This window comes from Oryzias melastigma, linkage group LG22 (genome assembly GCF_002922805.2).
Source record: "Oryzias melastigma strain HK-1 linkage group LG22, ASM292280v2, whole genome shotgun sequence".
In the NCBI taxonomy this organism is placed as follows: domain Eukaryota; kingdom Metazoa; phylum Chordata; class Actinopteri; order Beloniformes; family Adrianichthyidae; genus Oryzias; species Oryzias melastigma.
The window spans coordinates 24,955,843-24,978,842 of NC_050533.1; the positions used below are offsets into that span (position 1 = coordinate 24,955,843).

Genomic DNA, 23,000 nt, shown 5'->3' on the forward strand with positions numbered 1-23,000 from the left:
TTAATTGGTGCAATTAAATTCTGCATTCATTTGCTGTGGGAAGCAGCCAAGCAACAAGCAGAACATATGAAATACTCATTATTATAAGCAGCCTTTGTCACTTGGGATTCATTTTGTTGCCACAATGTTCCGAAAATACTGGATGCTAACAAGAGCTGCATCACATGGACTGACCCTAGACCAAACGTGTTAAAGTCTAGGCCCGGGGGCCGGATCCGGCCCTCCGGGTAATTCAATCCGGCCCTCCAGATCCTTTTATTTTATTGCTATTAATGTCCCGATGTTATCTTGCACTCATTTCTAACTTGTATGATTTTGACAAAACATGTCAATGAATAAGAAATATAAGTTATTTAGAGTTTAAGTTGATTTATTCTGGAATAATATTCCTGTCTTTTTATTATTCATAATTATGTTAAAAAGTTACAGTTTTAAAGTTTTTAAAATTAGCATTCTGCTAGTTTTTTGGACTATTTTGGCAATAAGATTTTTTAAACTGTTTTGGAGTTTAGCTAATATAACAGCTACATGCAAGCTGTTTTGGCTAATTTAGGCTTTTTTGTTTGCTTGCTTTTTATGCTGTTTTGGAGTTTAGCTAATATAACAGCTACATAGTTGTTTTGGCTCATTTAGGCTTTTTTTGTTTGTTTTTTAGGCTGTTTAAATCTATGCTAATATTTACATGCTAGCTGTTTGTCCAATTTAGGCTCTTTTCAGTTCAAAGATGTTATTAGTGTTTTGCTTTAATAAATGGGCCTCAGTGAGCAAATATTTTGAGTGTGTTTATATCTGGTAATAGCTTTTGAAATACTTTGCACATATTTTATTAAATATACATATTAAACCTTTAAAAAATACTTGCAGGCTTTTATTAAGTTTTCTGTTGTTGATTCAGATTACCTCATTTGATTTAAGTTTCGTCTTAATGCCAGAAACAAATTAAAGCGAAAACTTGCGTGATTCATTAAATGCTTAATAAACTATTGTCTTTATTTTTAGTTAGCATATAGCTTAAACACTTCAAGTTTAAAACCAATTATGGTTAAGATGTGTGTTTTACATCCAGTCGCCGGACGAACCGATTAGTCGACTAATCAAAAAAAATAATCGGAGATTAGTCGACTATTGGAATACTCATTTGTGGCAGCCCTACAGCATTCACACTAGCATTATCACAGATTATGTTAAAAAATTACGGTTTTAAAGTTTTAAAAATGTAGTTTTAGAGTGTTCAGTAAATATTTATCCTGTTCGTCCTGCGACCTTTTGGATTTTGGCCCCTTGTGCGATTAAATTTGACACCCCTGCCCTAGGGCCTCTTCTCATCTCCTGAGCGCTCAGAGTGACTCAGCAGGTGGAGCCGGTGTCCATCCTGATCAGCGGGCCGCTTCCAGAAAACAAATATATCCAAGCATTAAATCCTTATTTATTTAGGTTTCTGCGACAAGTAGCTCAATTAAAACACAAACAGTATTTGGTGAAGTCGTTGAGATTCACGCGGACGCTCTCTAAGGAACACGTCTGTCATCTTTATCCTTCCAGCATCCTCTGTCTGAAAGCAAATGGTCGCAAGCATTTAATCTGGTTCCTCCTCAAATGTCAGGAAGACAAACGGCTTCATCTGTCATGGACATTGATCAGGTGTTACGCAGCGATGAATGGAACATCTCAAGGCCCAGCAATCCCGCACCAGTCAGTCGGCATTAACTAGCCGCCAGCAGAGAACAGCCTTTGAGTTTTACGCACATCATTATAATGACATGAAAAATGGGGCAGAGCAGAGAGTTGTAGCGCCTCCTGGGGATCCTGTTGTAAATGCTAATAGATAGGTGAGCACAGATGCAATGTGATGGCCACAATAGCGCTACGTGATGATGACGGTTATGAGGCTTGATGTCTGGCAAAACGAGAGAAGGTTGTATGTGTTTGAGACATCCGTGTTTATCTAATATTCAAAAAACCCTCCATATTTTGAGTGAAGCCAGAAGACTTCTAGCTGAGGATAAGAGAATAAAGAAAGAAAAGGAAGGATGAATGTGAACAGTGGTGACTGGAACCATTTGAACTGCTGCACTGGTCTAGGAATAACAGGGGGTGAATCATGACAAAATGGCATGTAGAGGAGCTAAACAAGTTCAGTGTCCACATCTGGTTCAGACAAAGCAACCTGACGTTCAGCGGACAACATAAGAAGTTGATGACTGTCATGTTGCTGCTCCCTCAGGTCCCGCTGGAGGCAGTTCCAGCACGACTGCGAGCCCTCCGAGCTGAGCGCCAGCGGCTGCAAGCAGGACAACTTCGGAGCATGTCTCCTGGCCTACAATGGCCTGATAGGTAAGGACTAAATCTTTCTTGCTTAACCAGCGTCTGTGATGGATTGGGAACAAAAGGCTTTCACAGAAAGGACAGCGGCTTGCAGACCAGTGAGCTGAACAGAACTCAAAAGAATGAATCAAGGATTGTGATGAGAGGCGCGCCTGGAGGATCGATAGATTGCTGATTAATGTGGCTGCAGCGTACCCAGGCGCATTGCTGGCATCATAAGTAGTGCAATTACAACTATCGACTGCTGTTTTGACTGAATTGTCCCTGATGCAACAGTGAGTGCGGGCGCACGTGGGAGGGGAACGCGTTTGTTGTGCTTTGGGGAATAAAAAAGCAATTGAATATTACACAACAGGACTTAAAAAAAACTTTAAACATATCATTTTAGGCCAATGAAAGCACCAGGATGACAGTGAAGAAATGTTGTTTGGTAAGTGAAGCGTTAAGGATCACTAAACTACAACAGTCACTGACCATGACTGACAGATTAACATCATTTCCAGGATTACCAGCTCACATCTAAACTGTATGTGGGACAACTTATTTATAGCGATGTAACGATTCAGTCGATTCAATTCACAGTTTTAAAGTCACAATTTCATTTTTTTTCCATTTTTTTTTTCAACACAATGAATTAAAGGTATTTTAAGGCCAAGTATGTTTTCTTTTTGCCCCTTAGATCAAACTATCTGTATTCCTCCTAACAGAAAGGATTCAATACAATTAAACAATCATACATAATGTGGTATTTTATTTTCTAAATTAAAATCAATGTAAACTATTTCTGATTTTGAGCTGACAATAGACTTTTATTTCATGACGCTTAGATTACTGTAATTCTCTTTTTACCTGTCTTAGCAAACGTCTCCAAATGGTTCAAAATTCTGCTGCAAGACTTTTATGAGGAGTCAATGAACACACATGTCACCCCTCTGCTATCATCTCTACATTCATTTCCTATTAGATTTAGAATAGATTTTAAGATTTTAATATGTATTGTTTTTATCGATTTGTCTTGTAATTTAACTTTTGTGAAGAACTGTGAGTTTCCCTCTGTGAAAGTGCAGTATAAAATAAAGATTTACTTACTTACTTACATAATACTGAATTGATCACAAATCCTTTCACACTCGGTTCATGTTGAGTCCACCTGTGATGGACCACTCCACACCCGTGCCCACTCAGCACAACCCCCCTGCAGCCGCTGCTCGCGCACTCGCCCGTTCCCGCGCAGCTTGCAAAGAAAAAAAGACAGAGGACTAAAGAGGGTAAATAAAAAAAAAAAAAAAAAAACATGGCTCGCAGGAAGAATTCAGAAGGGAAACATTCACGAAGTCACGTCGTCATCCATGACTGTTGTCACGGTAGATTGATCAAAGTTGGGATGAAAATATAAAGTTGCAGGGTGAGGAACAAATCTCGGCTTTGCTTGAATTTGCAATAATAGTTGCGATGGCAACATCATGAAATCCTGGAGGGTGTCACACTGGACGCGGAAGCGCCGCAAAGCAATACTCTCTCCTGCCATTCACACCAGATGCGCATTTTCCCGCGACAGGCGCTTCAGCTAGAGCTTTTATGTTTTTGCCATCATGAGTAAGTTAATAACCTAGAAATGTTACCCCATGTTTCTGCTAAGAAGAAGCAAGTAGTTACACTTCTTTAATTTATCTGTTGTTGAGACACACAGAGAAAAGCGTGTGTTATGTTTGCATGTTTGTTTACATCTCTACAGTCTGTTTAGATACAAAAACATGATCACATTTGTCAATCATGGTGTTTTATTCAGAAAAATTGGTTATATTTTTAAAAATAAACCGAATTTTCTCATGTATCTTGATATAACTTCCTGCCAGAATTGATCGCTCACGGCTCGTGCACAAATAGACCAGACGCTGAAACGATCCGCTGTACAGCGTGATCCTTCCGTGGCAAACCGCGGCACTCCGTGTCTGGTGTGAACCACACCATAAATGGAAGCGACTTCCGCGTCACTCACAGCAAGGCTGAATGGAGAAACATCATCTGCTCTGCATTTCTAAATTGAGGCACAGGCCGTTACAAACCGATTTTTTACTTTTCTGCAACGATTAACATGTTGACGAGTTTGAATCATTGTTTTTACAGATTCACAAAGAATTGTTACATCCGTACTTGTTTATGCTTTCACCTAATAGGATAAATGTATCCAGAAATCTGCACTCCTAAAGCCCCTTTAGCTCATCATTGATTCAACTTTTATTACACTGAAAGTAAGGTTTCTGAAAAGTGACAATTATGAGAGATTGTTTGGAGCTTCTTTGTTTATGTTCTTTTATTCACTGTAACACAATCATTCCAGTAGATTCAGAAAGAAAAGCTGCATGAGCTGCTTTTCTTTTTCAGAATCTACTGGAAATATCGTGTTAACGGTTGAAAAGTTACAGTATGTTAAAGATTTTGTGTTTAAGTGTCACTGGTGATGGCTCAGGTGTTAAAGGTTTAAATATACATATTTATCAACTTAAAAACATAAAATAAGTAATAAAATCGCAGAAAACTTTTCTTTATTGTTTATATATATTTGAGCCTAAAAAAATAAAAGAAATTTCATTAAAAGTTGCACAATAAATGTTTGAAGTGGTTTATTAATTTCAAAAGTTACTGAAACAGCTGTTACGCTGTCCCATTCACCATTCTGAGCACGCTTTAAAGAGAGTCTTTTCCACAACTGACCTTTTCATACACCATTTCCTATGGGCTGCAAAGACTACAAAGTTTGCTCCGTCCCATTACTCATATTTAAGGACACGTGAAAACACAACTCCACCCCCTACATGTTCAGCCGCATGTGCAAATTGTAACAGCAGAAATATTCTGGACTCAATTGACCAAAAAAAAAAAAAAAAAAAAGGGCTTTCATCTGTTCCTGTTTAAATTCCACACTTACCTTCTCGCAGAGCCATTTGCATGCAGACCAAGACTTCATTTTTAACCTGATTAGAGCAAAGCTGGATGATAGAAAATTACCATGTATTCAGAGTAAGGTCATAATCACGTTAAGCATGTCAAGATTAAATCAGACGAAATTCTGCTTCAGTGTTATTAAACTCCGCAGTCAGTGTTTCTTTGCATTTTCTGAAATTGCAAATGCGTTCATATTATTCAAAATCTCTTCAGATTAATGCAAGCCAGAAAATACAGAACTGAAAATCTGGTAATGAATTTAACTGAAGAAGAAACAACCACCTTAAGTGAGGAGAAGCCAACAGGAAGTGTCAGAACCACAGAGCAGGACTGGATCCAACTCAACAAGCTGAAGATGTCCAAAAAACACAGAAAACCAAAGCTACACAAAAGCTCCATAAGCTAACCTGATTCAGTTAATAAGATGTTTACATGCAGAGTTCCTCAGAAAAGTGCAGAGCAGCAGGCAGGAGAGCAGGAATAATAACAGTCAGCAGGAAGTGCTAAATATTCAGCTCAGTTCAGCTGAAGAAGAGATCACACCTGACTGTCTATGAGGTAACCTGAGGTCACATTCACCATCTAATGTGAGGCGGTGTAATTCAAGTGTCCCCCCTCCCCTCTTCTCCACAGGAAGCACAATAACACCCAACTATCTTGACAACTCCACATCCAACGTGGGGCCCTGGTGCTCGTGCTCAGCAAGTGGGAACTACAGGGATCAGTGCAGCGACTTCCTCGCTTTCTTCCAAGACAACGTTTGCCTGAGTGAGTAGCAGCTGCAGAGAAACAACGTTACAGGAACAAGAACCACACAAACCCAGAACGAGGAAGTTAAGAAACTCTGCAACACAACTTTTCACAAGAGAATCTGGCCACAAAGAAAAAAAACGGTGTTTACGCTGGCTCTGATCAACTGATTCACAGACAAAAAACTGCTTTTTGTCCATAACAGCATATGGGATTGTGAGATCTCAGTCGCGATGACTGAATTCCAGTCCTGGCCAAAATCTTCAGCATTAATTCTCTCACTGACTGTCTGATAGTGGTCTGAAGGGTGCAGTGAGGGCTTTTATACGTCCCAAACAGCATGCTCATTGTCTGAGAACGTCTGACTCAAAATTACAACCTTGGTCACTCTGCGATGTTTGTGGGCCCCATAATAGCATTTCCACTGTGAGACGACATTCTGCAGTGGTTACTGCCTTGTTGCTGAGTACAGGAAAAGCTTTCATTATTTTTAGTAAAATGGTCCTGAGTCACAAGAACATGTGTTTTCTCATACTGTCATGATGTCCAGTGCTACTCTTCCATTGGGGCTCTAACTTGAATGGTAACCTTAGGGCCATTGGGCTTCTCATGTGCAATGGACCTTGTGGAACACCTAGAATACAATGTATTATCATTCCTCTCCAAAAGTCTATAGCAGTGGTGTCAAACTCAATCACACAACATTTGGAAAAATCCAAAACACACTTTAGATCGCGGGCTGAACAGGACAAACAGTTATTGACCACTCTAAAACTACATTTTAAAACTTTAAAAGCGTAACTTTTTAACATAATTATAACCTTCATATATAGCATTACCTGTGATAATCCTAGTGTAAATGCTGTAAGCTGAATTCGGCCACTGAAAATGCTAGTGCTGATAGCTGAAGATGCTGAAATTAGTAGCTGAAAACGCTGAAGGTTTTTAGCCAGCTAAAACATTAGCTAAATTTCAAATTAGCCTAACAACTTAGAAAGAAAAAAAAAACTTACTAAAACTGCTAATATGTAGCTTAAATATTAGCTAAGCTCCAAAACAGCCTAAAAAACTTTAGGAAAAAAGCCTAGATTAGTCAGAACGGCTAGCATGTAGATGAAATATTAGCTAAATTCTAAAATAGCCTAAAAAAATCTTAGTAAATGTCAAAATAGTCCAAAAAGCTAGCAGAATGACAATTTTTAAAATGTTTAAACTGTAACTTTTTAACATAATTATGGATAATAAAAATGCAGGAATATTATTCCAGAATAATTCAACTTAAACCTTAAATCATTGTCAGTATTTTACTCTCCATAAAAATGTATTTTGTCAAAATTATACAAGTTAGAAAAAAGCTAAAGATAACATCGGGCCACCAATAACAATAAAATGTAATAATGATTATCCGGAGAGCCGGATCCGGCCCCCGGGCCTTGACTTTGACACATGGACTATAGCCTGATTCTCTGTTCTCCAAAACTATTCCTCTGCACATCTATTTCAGGACAGCAGACCTGAAAGCATGAGGTAGCATGCTCTTGTAGGTGGAATTGGTTCTCATCCAATAAGAAAATCGCTTTGATAGTATTTCATTGTGCATGTGAAACTGCCTCAGTGGCCACAAATGTTTCTGTGACTGAGCTGTAGGGTACAACTGCATCCCATCGGGGGAGGTTTAATCTGGCCTGGATCAGGCTCCTGATGGGTAAATCATTGGGGTCTGCCTCCTGAGCTTGGCACAATTCTTCAAGGCAACAGCCAAATTGGACCATTGCTTTTATTTTGGTGAAATAAACTCTCTAACAGTTTAATGGGTTTGGCCTCAGCAGGCTGGAGTTCCTCTACCCCCACGGGACTCTACATCACATGCTTGATATTTGAGTGCATCTCACATTGCAGTGGTCCATGATTGGCAGTCACTGGCTGGGAAAGGGCAAATGAAGCTCGATCTACTGCAGAGGGTGTCTTTTTACCATCTATCCCAGGACAGTGGATGATCTAAAAATGATACTATTCACACTTAGTGAGATCCTTATCAGGTTCCTTTATTTTCATTAGCTACTATTAGCTACTGTCTGTGTTAGCAAAGAAGGGCCGGCTTTAGGGGTACTCTTGGAACTGTGAGGCAAATGCCATCACACTCGGCACTGTTCAGTCTTTGACAGCTTGTAGCTACTACAGTCCTGAGCCTGATCCTGTCCATCCTGCACCTACGAACGCTAACATCACTGTCTCCAGGATCATATTCTCTGGATCAAAGGGGTAACCAAAACAGGTGATATATTCAGTGGATGTTTCAACTATTTGATGAAGCATTTTTTCAGTCCACAGAATCATGCAATTTTTTAATTAAAACATCAAAATGGCTAGGGCCGTGCACGTTGACGCATTCACAATCGCAATTAACAAATCATGATTAACGTGTTCATATTTATTTAGGTAAATTATTGCAACTCACTGAGCAGCAGTCCTTCACTTTTCCTCGTGGTGCAGTCATCCACAGCTTTGTCTGTTTTTTTCCACTTATGCCATTTTTTTGTACAAAATAAATACATATTCAATTGGTTTTTAGTACTTTGATCTTGTTGTTTTTTTCCAGTTTAGATCGCCTTTCCACAAAAAGCGGGCTATTTGATCCATGATCTGGCGTGTTGTCACGGTAACATGACAAGCATCGCAGCAAAGGGAAGCGATATAAATGCTGATCGTCATGATAGGTTAAATAAAGCATCAGATCAGAGAGAAAGTTCACCTCTTACTGCTTGTTCTTTTCTAGAAGATGAAAGAAAATGTTGTTTTAAAGCGCCGTGCACAGTGAGATGGAGCAGGGACTGGAACTTCTTTTTTTTTAAGTCTGCATGTTCATTTCTAATGGCTGTAGGTCAGCATTTCTGTTCTCTTGTAGTAAAAAAGTCGTGGAGTTCTACTTATCTAACTGTTGATTTCTTTTTGTGTGACCAAATGACACTTTTGGGATATCTGAGTTAACACTTGATACATTTAAACATTTAAGACAATGACAATGAAGGAAAAAGTTCTCTCTGGCCTGTTTATGTTCAAAATATTGTCATCAAATTTACCTAGTAAAACTTTGTAATTGATAGTAATTGATCATAACATAAAAGTGTGATTAATCTGATATATTTTTAATCAATTAACAGCCTTAATTTAAAATAAAGGTGCTAAGTGTACAGTCCTGTGTGTAAATGTAATACTGTGATTATTTACAGATATTAAGTAGTTGGATAATACTGTAACTAAAAAAAATTAATAGTGATTAATCGAGATACATTTTTTCCCAGGTTTGCGATTAATTAGTTCATTTTTTTTAATCGATTCCTGGCCCTAAAAAAAAAAAAAAAAATGTAAGGAGTTCGGCTGTTGTAGGAAACACTCACCAAACATCAATAATAGGATCCAGGCCAAGAAATCCCTTAACCTCACTAACTGCAGAGAACTAATGTCACACACCCAGGTGACAACTAATGGGACTTGAACTATAAAATGCAAACAATCCTATTTTTATTTTAGATTTTTATGAAAAAATTGGGCAGGCTGTATTTACAACCCTTGAGATAGCTACCAACCAGACAGATTTTTAAGAAGGTGTGTTTTGCGTTAACTTTCTAAGTCATTTTAAGTTTCCTGCAAGAGCCTAAAAAAAGCTGTAAGATCTAGAAACTCATCCAATGTAAGTCTACAAATTTAGTAAGCTGTCGTAATAGACCCTCTTCACGTGACGTCACACATCGCCGGTCATGTGCAGAGTCGCTTCTGGTGTCTATGGTTTAGAACAGTAAAGCTGTCAGCTGAACACCATTTAAAAATGTACGCAAATAAAAAAATTGTAACTGAAATTTGTACAAAATTAGTAAGGTTAACCTTTTATTATTAATGTAAAATAGTGTCAAACACTGTTTGACACTATTTTGCTGTTCTAAATGTGAACACCGGACGTAACTTTTCACTTTTTCAGCCTTGCTGCCATTTTGTGTGCAGTCACTGTGAAAATGTCGTATTCAATTATCCTGCAGATCTTCCTGAAGTTTTTCCCTGAGTTTCAGCTTCATTGGTGGAGCAATGAGTCCACAACAGCAGCAATCATGTGGTGAAAAATAGAAGATTACTTAGTGACATGTCTGTGAAGTTGTCTTTTTTTAGTTTCTGTAACAAACTGAGAAAATTCAGACTCTGCTGGTTTCTTCTTTCAGGTTCTGGAAACATTACGGTTTGGTAATGAGTCTCAGCTAAAGCCAACAACTGGGAAAATGAATTTTCATTCATCTAACGTCAGGCAAACACTGCCTTGTCCTTGGGGAAGCTTTCTCTCTTAAACGTGGAGACTACACTTATCAGAGAAGTCATTTCTCTTGGTACCTCTAGATGCTTTTGCCTCTCAGTGAAAGGTTGTTTTGCTCAGGCCTCCCTGCTGTTTCTAGGCCAGCTTGCTGAGGCAGGACTTCAGATGGCCTTTGATGACTTTGTAATTGAACGTAATTTGGTTTCCTGCCTCCAAATTAATGAGGCGTACAAAGAGAATAGCGGCAGGAAACAGTACAGTTGCTTGCAGACAGGAGAGGAGAAAACTGCTGAGAATAATGTCCCTCTCCTGAGTAAGTGCTCTCAGGTTTTAAAAACAGCTGTCACCCTGCTTCACTTCCTCATCACAGCAATAAGAGCTGAATCACGATGCAGAACAGTAACTCTGGCCTCCTCATTTTATGAAAGCTGAGTGTGTCAGGTAAAAGAAAAGGACAGATGGAGGTGAAGCTCATTTATTTTTGCAGTTATTAAAATTTTCTCCACTTCTGCCGTTAGATTGGAGGGATATTAGCTGTGTAGCTCTGGGACAGGATGGTGGCATGTGTTCCTCTGCCTCTGGGTACGCTGTGAAGAGAGAACATGAAAAAAGGGCTTGGGGAAAAAATTGTAAAAGATGTGACAATGGGTGTTAGAGCTCCTGCATCTAAAGATATACAAAATGCTGTCACAAAGGCTCAGTACTAGAGAAATCAGTTGGTGCTTCATCTCTGCATGAGGATGGTGATGAACAGCTGGAGATGCACCTCTCATCCTCCAGCCTGCTGGGAGATCAGTACGTGCTGCTGAGCTTAAAATGCAAACTTGTGGTGCGCAGGCATGCGCCCGTCCCACTGACACCACACACCCACAGCACCGTCAGCATGCTGGTCCAGAGCGCTTCCTGCAAGGAGCGGATGCCTTCAAACCATCGAGCCAGATTTAAATAACAATTTTTTTATTAAAAAAATCCTTCCCAGTAGTGTTTTAATTATAATTATGAAGTTTTTAACCAAAATTCCACAACCTAAAAGACTTAAAAAGCCATTTTTCATGTTGATCTGAAGCCTCTGTTTCCAAAATCTCCTCTGAGGGGGCGTGGTTTTGTTGCTGTGGGTTGACCATGAGAATGACCCTCTCCTGTCTTGCTGATGAAGTCTACACTCAAGTACTGATCAATAGCTGAAGCTCAGTTGTAGGGAAAAGTCTGGTTATATCCAGACTCCTGGTTTTGTATGTAAACAGCAGCTTTTTGTTTCTTTGAAGTCGAAGGCTCTTTTTCAGTTTCCTCACTGACACTTTTCTCCCTAAAGAAATGTTCCAAAAACATCTTTTTGTTGGACTTTAATTAGCTTTTAGCTTTGGGTTTTTAATTTAGCTAGCAGAACACTCGCTTTATGGCACATGACGTGGTAAGACACGTGAACAGAATACACAAATTTAGCAAAATCATCCATCATCTTCTTCCGCTCATCCAGGACCGGGTCACAGCAATAGTGCTCTAGGGTTAAATGGGCCCGATGGCACATCTTTGATACAAAAACCTCTCAACTGGCCTGGGAACGTCTCTGGATCATAACCTGTTTACTTTGGTGAAGAAGACCAAAATAAGAGATCAGATCAACCAGAGAATCAAATTTCTGTCTTCATCTGTCTGCATCTGTCTTCTAACCCATTGGAGTTAAAAGTCTTTTTAGTGAAAGCCTAATATCAGGAGTCGAAGATGTAGGAGAAATCGTGGTGTTGAAAGCTGCCACTTCTGGTCCAGTATGCAAACATTGCAGCATTGCTTCACCTTCTCATCAGTGCAGCAGATTGGCTGGTGAGAGTGATTGGCTTTACAGCTGATGCAAGCAGGCAGGTCACCCATCGGATTTTCTATCTTCATCCTATCCTGATCTCACTGTTGCATCAGAGGGGGGGGGCAACGAAACATCTGAATTGATTGCTGAAGAAACTTGTTTGCAAAAGAAACTACCTCAGGAGAATGATTCAATTTGTTATGATCCTAAGAAATCAATGTTGGTGTGTCACACCCTGATACTCAGAGAACCTCTCACTAAAATCACATCTCTGAAATCTGAACCTTTTTAATGTGAAGCGACTAAATAAGAATAGGATTTTCACAACCGTGTATCAGCATCCATCACTCTGCTGAGGAGACTAATTGATCCTTCTCCCATTCATGGCTTCATATGGGTAGATTTTAATCGAAGTGACTTTCATGCAAACAAAACTCCTGCAGAGTAGACCATTAACTGAATGAAAATGAATGCTGAGAGAATCTTCATTCATCACATCATCATGTCGTTCTGGCTGCAGTAGATTCAAGGCCTTTCAGGTGTTGTGTATGAAGCTTCATGTAAATCATGAAACGCTGCTGTGAGTGAAGGTCTTCTGCTGAATGCAGTCCAAGATGCTCTCTATACCACTGTTCCTTCTTCACCTCTACTCCTCAGTTAAAGCAGGTGTCAGTATAAAGCTATCTATAGCTTGTAAACCGAACTGGTAACACTTTAGATGAGGTGTTGCTAAACACTCAATATAATGTTGACAAAGATAGTTAATACATTTGTTAAGCTTGTAAGCAGTTTATGAATATGACCTTTGTAGACAATGGTCACACTTTAGATATTAATGAATCTTACTAAGTCTGTTAATAAACATGCCACGTTTCTCCTTCAGAACCTACTGGAATTATCGTATTAACAATTAAAGTTACAGGATGTTAAAGATTTTGTGTTTAAACCACCAGGGCTTATGTTTTTGTATGAAGGAGCATGCAATAAGGTTTTTTTTTTTTTTAAACTAGATCGATGAGCTTACGAATAGGTTTTCATTTACTGTTTAATCTTGTAAAAAGTGGTTGAGTTATTGGAACTGCTAATATATAAAGGTCAATGAAAGGTTAAAGGTTTCAAACAAGAGCAAAGCAAAAAGCTGCATTGGTGAAAGCAGCAAAAACAGCGACAAAAAAGAATGTTCTCAGCAATCAAGCAGAATATCTATTGTAATGTTTTTACAACTGTACAAAGACTGGAAGCTGTTAGCATATTTTGGTGGTGCATTTTAGGGCAGACGCTCACTTTTTCCTCATCCCACTTTCCACTTTGAACACCTCCACAGTTTGTGGAGCGACTAGTATTTACACGACACCTTGAGCGTGTGACATCTGAATGTGAAAAGTTGCTTTTTTTCTTCCTGAAATAATAACAGTACTTATATTGTTCATTAAATGTATTCACACCTACACATCTGTTCACTCTTTACCTGTTAAACACAAAAAGAGAAACAAGCTTTGATCCGCTCATTAGAACAAATATGTTTTGGGCAAATGACCAATATTTCACTTTCTGCAGAGCCTAAATGAGTTGTTGAAAGTTGTTGAAAATGGTTGAATATGATTTAGATTTGTGTGTTTTCAATAAAAAGCTCAGGTTATTCTAAATGTTCTTAGTTTGAGATTCTTCTAAAATGTTTATTTTCAAGACACCAAAATCCTAGTGATAAAAAATATGCTCGGCCGTCTTTTATTTCTAATATAAGAAAAGCTGTAGCAGCAGGAGGACATTTTTTGACCCAGAGTTGGTTTTATTTTGAACAGAACTAGTGAGTGCATTTGTCAAAAGTAAAAGAAGTAAAAGAACCGTTACATAAAGAAACATATATATATGTTTCTTTATGTAACGGTTCTATAGGCGCTGTTGTAATTCAATTATTGTAATATTTAAAAACTACATTTATAAATAAATGCTTAATTGTCAAAAACATAAATATCGTGCATTTTTAAACAATAAAGTGGGATTTTGTGGCTCTCTGTGGATTCTGGTCAGACCAGGGGTCGGCATCCTTTAACAGTAAAAGAGCCATTTGGGCTGGTTTCCCTTACCAAAAATAAGTATACTTCAAGTATATTTTTAAAAGTATACTTAAGTATAAAAAGGTATATACTGTACCAAGTGTACTTAAAAGGTATACTGGAAGTTTACTACCAAGTATACTTCTTTGTACTAAATTGGCCCACTTTTAGTTTATAAAAAGTATACTTAGAAGTATACTTAAAGTAAACTTTCTGGTATACTTCTAGTTTACTGGCAATAAACTTTAATTTTACTTCAATTTTATTATAAGTAAACTTTATGGTATAGTTTTAGTTTACCTTAAATCTACTTTAGGTTTATGAAAATATACTTATATAGTCCAATCTGGATGGAGATCAGTGGATAATCTGGGGATTGGACCAGCCCTACACTTAGCCTACTGAGCCATACAGCCACTTTTAAGTTCATGAAAGTATACTTACAATTATGGTATACTTTTAGTTTACTTTAAGTTTATGAAAGTATACTTAAAATAACCATAATAGTATACTTTTCGTTTATCATTTGGTATTCACACCAAATCTGACTTCTTGCTACAAACCTACAAGATTACTGAACATATCTTCTATGAAGAACATTAAAAATAATACAGCTACTGTCAAAAAGAAAAATACTTGTACACCAATAGCTACACTAAAATATATATTGATAAAAAGTTTAAGGCTATATTCATTTAGAATTGTAGTGTAATTCTAAGTATAAACAATATACTTAACAGGAACTTGTAGTTTATCTCTAAGTACATAAAAAGTCACCTAAAAGTATACTATGTTAAGTTTAGTTTAAAAAAAAAGTATACTTAAAATAAACTCGAGTATACTTCTTTTTGGTAAGGGTTTCTACTGATAAAACCTAGAAGGAGGCACATAGTCTTACTTTAGCCTTTAAATGGGCCATACCATGATTTTCTTAAACCTTTCAGAGTGAACTACATCCATATATATGATCATATATTTCTTATGAAACACTGAAAAACAGATTATTTATGAAATATTTGTTATATTTAATGAGTTTGTTCATACCCGGAAGTAAAAGGGCTCGATTCCTGAAGCTCCGCCTGCCACTGCACGCTGCTGCTGTCTGTGTCATGACGTCATCCCAGACTAAACCTGTATTTCTCCCTCGAAAATAATCCAAATTTCTTCAAAGATGGATGCACATTTGATATATCTGCCTTTAGTAGGTCTGGCCATCACTAACTCCTTTACAACACAAACACACGCGGCTTCTGCACGGCTGTGCGGGAGTGGAGGAGGTGGTGGTGGGGTGTGGGGGGGGTGTCTTAAAGGAGCGGCGCGTTTTAAGTAACAATCACATATTTCAGCCGGAATTTATTGAAGACAGGACAAAGCTGGAAGATATACGGTATGCTGCATCTAAAATGAAAGTTGTTTTGCGGATCATTACTGGATAAAGGGATAAATTGAGCATTGGTGTTAATCTGGGGGCGGAGCTATCAGAGCAGACTCTTCCTGGAGGGAGCTGTCTGCATCGATCTTACGTCAGCACGTTTCCACCTGCTCGTTTTTGTGGGTAAGGGAGGGACTGCTGCAGACAGCGCAGGTTTTTAGAGGATTACTATTAAATGCAAAAACGAATCAAAATGCTGCTTTAGGGTTCTTTGTGGTGAGGAAAGAACAGTAGAATGCATTTAAAACCTCAAAAAGTAGAATTTTCATGGTATATTTGAATTTGTATTCATTACCTTTTTTATTTAAATAATATGATTAATGTCAATTTTTGGCAAAAACAAAGGCAAAAATATAAAAAGAACATAGCATCTCTCAAAATGGGATTTTTTTTTTTTTTACTTATTTTCAAAATAAAAGATGCTCTGTGTCAAACAGGATCATCTTAGTGTAGCTTTGGGCAACTAGCAACAAATGTTGTGAAGCACAAGATAAAATATGCTTTTATCTCATAACAGATCAAACTTTTTACCAACGTTTTTCTTTCCATATAAAATCAGTTCATTCTGGAGGTAGAGTTGATCAAACGACGTCTTCAGGTCAACAGGATGTAAAAACCTACATAGTTTATCATTTATGTGAACCTCAGACATCAATTTATACATTTAACTAAACTAAATTAAATAAATACTGATTAAGTAATCCTTACTTTAACAAATTGCTATTTTATTTTTCTTGTATTTCTGTTTTGGTTATTTTTCTCCTCTTTGCCCTCAGCAGTCTTACACTGCTGGGTTTTGTTATTTTAGTTTGGATCTTGGTAGTCTTAGTTTTCAGGCTTTATTTGTTTTCTTTAGGCAGTTTTTGTTAAGAGGAGCTGCTGACTGTGACGGTCAAAATGTCTGGATCAGCAGTCTCCACGACTTATTTTATGTTTGACTAAGGAGCCACCATGGAGAGATAAAAGAGACACAGGTGGATCTGGAGCTGCAGGTTGAAATCCCTGAACTAGATGAAATGGCTCTTTTAACCTTAAAGGTTGCAGACTCCTGACCAAGGAGGTCAGTCTTCAGCTGCTCTGGAACCCACTTCTCTCTGACCTCAAAAGGAAACTTCTGACAATCTTTTCACATCTTTACTCCAGGCTCATCTGTTTAAATTTTTGTTTATTCAACAAACTTAAGAACAAAATTTTATCTTAACTTTTGTCATGATTTTTTATACTGTTTTTAAATGTTAACACTTGTGCTATTCTAGGCACGTTTACACTAAAAGTGGGCCATCTGGACTCCACAAGACAGAACGTTGAACGTTCTTATCAAGAATTTTTTATCTTCACTGATGTGGCAGACATCAAATCCTGTCCACTTTTGTTTTGGGAGGATCACACATCGATATAAGGGTGGGGTCATCTGGACCCCATAAGAGAGCTCAGGGGTTAAACTTTTAAAACATACATATTGTAATCATTATCAAAAGATGCAAAAAAGAAAATTAAATCAAAGTTCTATAGGACCTGAATCAGACTTCTGCATGGATACTTTGAATCAGCCGTACTTCTTGTGCAGTCTGAAGGGATGGGTATCGATTATAATTTCCAGAAATTATTCAATTCAATTCACAAGAGCCGGAATCAATTCAATTTAGATTTGTTTCAATTCTTTTGATTCTTCAATTCAGTTTAATTTTGAGTTTACACATTTATGCACAAGGAATACATTAATAATCTACTATATGATTTGAATATATTTATATGAATTTGATCCAGTTCACATACTGTAAATGTATCAGTGAAATAATGAGATTGTTAATATCATCCAGTGTTACATGGATTCTCTAAAGGAGAAGTTCTAACTAAAATGTTCAGATCATTAACATGTAAACATTGTTCTGCTTCTCCTGGATGACGTTTCAGTTTGACCACTAGGTGGAGATTGACTTAAGTATTACACCTTATTCCAGAAGAAGAATGTATGAGGGGAAAAACAATGTTTTAGACCATAAATGATTACTTTAAAAGCACTTCCTTAAAAGAGTTTGGAAAATTAATGTCTGTGAGTTTATAAAGATGTTCATTTATTCAGCAGTGTAGGATTAGGTCAACCAAGTGTTAGCATTAGCCGTCCTATAGAACATTCCATTAAACATTAGCATCAAGCTAGCGGACTTTAGCTTTATGTGTTAAATCAGTCTCTATTTTTATAGAAAGTGCAAAGTGCAGGACCTCTGCTTCACCTTGCTTTGCCCCGCCCTCTTGATGACTGAAAAGATCTTTAGTCATGTGGTTTTATGAACAAGAAACAGAAGTGTGTGGTTACTGACCAAACTCTCTGTTCAAGACTCAGTATGGACCAGCCGACTTTTCCCTTAAGTTTTTACTTGTTTAGTCTTTTTGTCCCCCTTGTGTTTTGTTTGTCACTCCGCTCTGTACTCTTTTCTACTCATAGGTGTAAAGGTGTGTTTTGTTTTTGAAACCCCTCACAGCGTAGCATGCTGCGAGGCTGATTTTGCATTCAGTCTTGGTGTTGAGAACCAGCAGAGTTGAGGCTTTTGGCGACCTGAGGTCCTGCTATGACGGCTCACTCTAGTAAAGTTCGGTCGTCAGTGTATAATTATTATTGCCTTATTATTTATATGATTGTTATTATTATTGTTGGTTTTCAAGTTTTACCACCAAGCAAACAATTGAAAAGTAACCTAGAAATGGTCACATTTGGTTTACAGTTTTGTTAGTTTCCTTTACTACAAAAAGTATTAAATAAAAAGCAGAATGAAATGAATCTAATTCTGCTTTTTCATGCAGAAAATGCCATCTCAGCATTCGGGAACGGCTCAGACGTGAAGACAAGTGAGAGTCAACAAGGGATGCCCAGTCCGGCTGCAGACAGCCACAGCCCACACTTCTCCACCGCGGCTCCAGGCGTCTCCATGGAAACAGAGCACAATGTTCTACGAGCACAGATACCTACTCAGGTGAGATGGGATGAAACAGTGACAATGTTCAACAAAACCTTTTTTCTCCTGCAGACAGCCTTTCAGATGTGGGTCACAGAAATTGGAGGATTTGTTTTAATCAAGACGGATGGATTTCTGAAACATCAGCAGGCGAAGGAGGAAAAATGAGCTGGTTCCCTTCAGGCCAGCTCGCCGTTTGAAATGAGACATGGCTCTAATGCTGCTAATGCTGTGACTGTTTCCATGTCCTGTTAACGGGGGTGGAAATCGGTCTCACATCGCCTGACGTTTACATGCATTTGTCGACGATGAGAATAATCAAAGCTTCTTTTAGGTTTCTTTTCACATAATCACTAAAGACAGAGCAGGTAGTCTCCTTCATTCATCAAAAGTTCTGTTAAGTTTCTGCTTCTGCACCTCAGAAATGTTTTTTTGTTTTAAACTCTCACTTTGATCCTTTTTTGATCTAGTTTCAAAGTGTTCCCATTGCTCTTTTGGTTATGATGATGCTGTTTTTAGGCAAGTAGACCCTTTTCATGGTGACATCAGACAAAATGGTGACAGGGCAGAAAAAGTGAAGTTACTTCCAGTAAAGCTTACAGCTGAACGCTGTTTAACACGATTTTACATAAATAATTAAAGGTAATCTTACCGATTTCAACAGAAAAATGTACAACATTTATTTTATGAATGTCCTGCTGAACTGTATTTTCATTTCCTGTCTTTGATCGTTCACAAATCAAAATACAAATTTGAATATCCCTCCAATATTTGAAATTTTATTGAAAATATCAACCTTTCATTTCTTTACAGTTTCTGTTTTGGCTGATGTTGACCGATAGGAATTCATGTGGCTACATTTATCGTGTTTTATTTATTTATTTTTTTTGGCAAAACTCCACACATAAATAAGACACCACCACACACATATCAAACATTCCTCGCAGATAATTCAGACCCCCATGAGCACTTTCTGCTCCTGCATGCTCGTGTTTAATCCTCCATGAGCATTTTTACCATAAGGGAGTATTATTATTATTATTATTATTGAGTTGGTCTACAAAAGAATATGAGAATGCAGAATCCTCTGGTTATTAACAGAAATATGAGACAGAAAGAGAAACCTGCTGGTTAAATATCATCAACACACAAAGCCTAAAGTAGCTTTAGAGCTCACATAAACACAATCATCTCAATCAATGTGTAAGTGGGATTCTCTTTTTACCCTTCAAACATCTAAACCCGGGGTGTCAAACTCAATCGCACAGGGGGGCAAAATCCAAAACTCACCTTAGGTTGTGGGCCGAACAGGATAAACATTTATGGAACACTCTAAAAATACATTTTTAAAACTTTAAAACTGTAACTTTTTTAACAAATTATGAACTAGATATAAAGCACTGCATGTTATAATGCTAGTGTGAATGCTGTAAGATGAATTTGGTCGCTGAAGATGCTGAAATTGATAGTTGAAATCACCGAAGCTAAAAAAATAGCTAAACTTCAAAAAAGCCTAAAAACTTAAAAAAAAGCCTAAATTACCCAAAACAATTAGCATGTAGCTGGAATATTAGCTAAACTCCAAAATAGTCTAAAAAATCTTAGTAAAGTCAAAATAGTCCAAAAAGCTAGCAGAATGCTTTAAAACTGTAACTTTTTAACATAATTATAAATAATAAAAGGGCAAAAATATTATTATTATTGATCATTTAGCAGTTTGATGCTGTTTTGTGCTTTTCATTATTATTATTTGCTGCTTCTACAACTGAATTTAAATAAAGTTGATCCTGAATCTTGAATTCCAGAATCAATCAACTTAAAGCCTAAATAACTTTAATAGTTTACCCTACATAAAAATATATTTTGTCAAAATTATACAAATTAGAAATAATCACAAGATAACTTCGGGCCATTAATAACAATAAAATAAAATAATTAATTAAATGATTATTATTGATCCTTAATAGCCTGATTTTATTAATATTTGATATTAAGTCCTGAACCGGATATTGATAATTCATGTAGAGAAAATGGTATGGTCGAGTCGGGGTGGGATTATATAAGTTCGCTTCCTTTAACTCCCTTTCAAGTGATCTACTTGTGATTCATTAAGTGATATGTTATGTATTGTGACCTGATTGGTTGAAATAAACCACTTCATTCATTCATTCATTCATTCATTCATTCATTCATTCATTCATTCATTCATTCATTCAAAATGATCTGGAGAGCCTGATAGAATTACCTGGAGGGCCTTTGACACATGTGATCTAAACAAAATGGAAACTGTGCTTTTTTCCACATCTATAGTATAAACCATTTTTAGTGGTTATTTTTAAAAAAGAAAAAGCACATCTGCTGTAACTTTCATTAAAATATTTAAATGTTGAAACAACTGTCGTAAAATGTTCAACCAAAAATCCCAGTCAACCACTACTCTCTGTCGGGGACGTCTATCTTTGGTACCACCTCAGCAGGTGAACAAACCGCTCCCCCTCTCCATGGACCCAGAGAAACTCCTCCCTCCACCTACTTTGATGTTTTGCTTCTACTCCTCGCCTGGTTCCTCTGTTTTCAGTTTGATTCTGCCTTTTATTGCATACTTTGCTGAAGCTCACTTTCATTGCAGTTTAGTGGAACATTTCTCTCAATAAAAAAGTTTAGCACCTGTATTTGTGCTGACATGTTGCAAACCTTGGATCAAGATTAAAGGTGGAGGTGATGTAAGAAATCCATGATAAGCTGATGTCAACTTTAGTAAACCAACATCATTTGTTTTGTGAATCTTGTATTTCCCTCATCAGGACATGACTTCAGTCTGGTTTTGAGTGGTTGACGGTGTGAGGCAACTCTAAATATCTTCAGTTGGAGTTAGTCTAGGTCCAGGTTCGGTAAGGAGATTGGTTACTGTCATATATTACACAACTTAGGATGGTGCATCCCAAAGAAAGCACACTACTACAATGAATGGTTGTACTAGAACTGAATTATCTCAGATAATGACATATAATTAAATACAAGAACTAAGTGCTAATTGAAAGTATTCTCGTGTGTAAAAATTCACAACGAAAAAAACAAACAAAAAAAGTGTCTACTAACATGAAAAGGATGCTCAAATAAAACTGAGATCTCAAAAAATATATTTCAATGAGTCCAATCTCCTTTTTCCTCCTTTCTTTCAAAGAAAATAATAAACCCTTTGAGTGTACTCACTAAAAAGACAAAAGCAACCCACTTAATGTCCAAGTTAATATTTCAAGGTGCTGGCGGAGAGTAGATGAGTTGAAATAAACCGAGAAGGGAAGATGGCGGAATGATGATGGAGTAGATGAGATGATAGACCAGTAGTGTCACACATACGGCCCACGGGCCGCTTATGGCCCCCCAGCTGGTTTAATCCGGCCCAGTCATGAAGAGAACAAAAATATTAGGATGTTGAAAAAAAATCCAAGTTCCTTGGTCATTCTTTAGGAGAATTATGGTTATTTAAGAAAGTGACCACAATGCACATTTCCACCACTAGGGGAAGCAAAGAAAAAGAAATACCGGCGTAGCGATAGATCAAGAAATCAACAACATTTCTTTGTAAAAGCATGCCACGTCTGGGTAAGATGCAGTTAGGTTCCCTGCTAGCCTCACCGCAGTTAAGTTGCTATAAAAATAAAATAAAAATGTTGTTTCCCCAAAGGTAATAATAAGCAATAGCTCTAATAATAATAAGTGATTAGGCAACTAGGATGTTCAAGGCATTTTCTCCAACTAAGAAAAAAACAAAAAAGATTAACAAAGCTACAGATAACAAGTTGACCAGAGGTTATTTTGGTATTATATTACTGGTCCGGCTCACTTGAGATCAGATGTGGCCCCGGACCAAAATGAGTTTGACCCCCTGTGATAGACAGAAGACCAGAGATCTAGATGAACTCTAAGAAAAAAACAGTTTACTCAAATGTGCAGAAAATGATTAAATATTGTCCATATATAGGTGTGGATGTGAGAGTGTATGTGTGTGATTGAGGCCCTGCGACAGCCTGGCGACCTGTCCGGGGTGTACCCCGCCTTCGCCCTTCAGTGGTCGGGTTAGGCTCCGGCACCCCCACGACCCTGAAAGGGACAAGCGGTCAAGAAAATGAATGAATGTCCATATATAATGTCCCTTTAATGTTATTTTCATTGTTTCACAGGTTTTTTCCCTATCAAAGAACTTTAACTCAACATACACAACAAAATGACATAACATAACAAAAAAAAAGACATTTCAAAACTAGCTTACTTCGTAGCTAGCCTGCAACATGTGGTGAACTTAGGAGAGGAGTTTGACCCATTGTTCACACTGGTCAAGCAGGGAGGGGCTTCTTCTACTTTCTCTACTGTTCACTATCACATGTCCTCCACCTACTGTTGGTAGAGGGTTTGTGTGAGATGTTAAAGCGGT

At 37.6% G+C, this 23,000-nt stretch overlaps 1 protein-coding gene across 1 annotated transcript in view; it reads left to right on the forward strand.

The window, feature by feature from the left end:
- Positions 1–23,000, forward strand: part of gfra4a (GDNF family receptor alpha 4a) — a 209,272-nt gene that overhangs the window by 181,817 nt on the left and 4,455 nt on the right. The window contains exons 5-7 of the mRNA XM_024266942.2: positions 2,225–2,334; positions 5,905–6,039; positions 18,414–18,583. Coding sequence (XP_024122710.1) covers positions 2,225–2,334; positions 5,905–6,039; positions 18,414–18,583 — 415 coding nt within the window. The remainder of the gene's footprint in view (positions 1–2,224; positions 2,335–5,904; positions 6,040–18,413; positions 18,584–23,000) is intronic.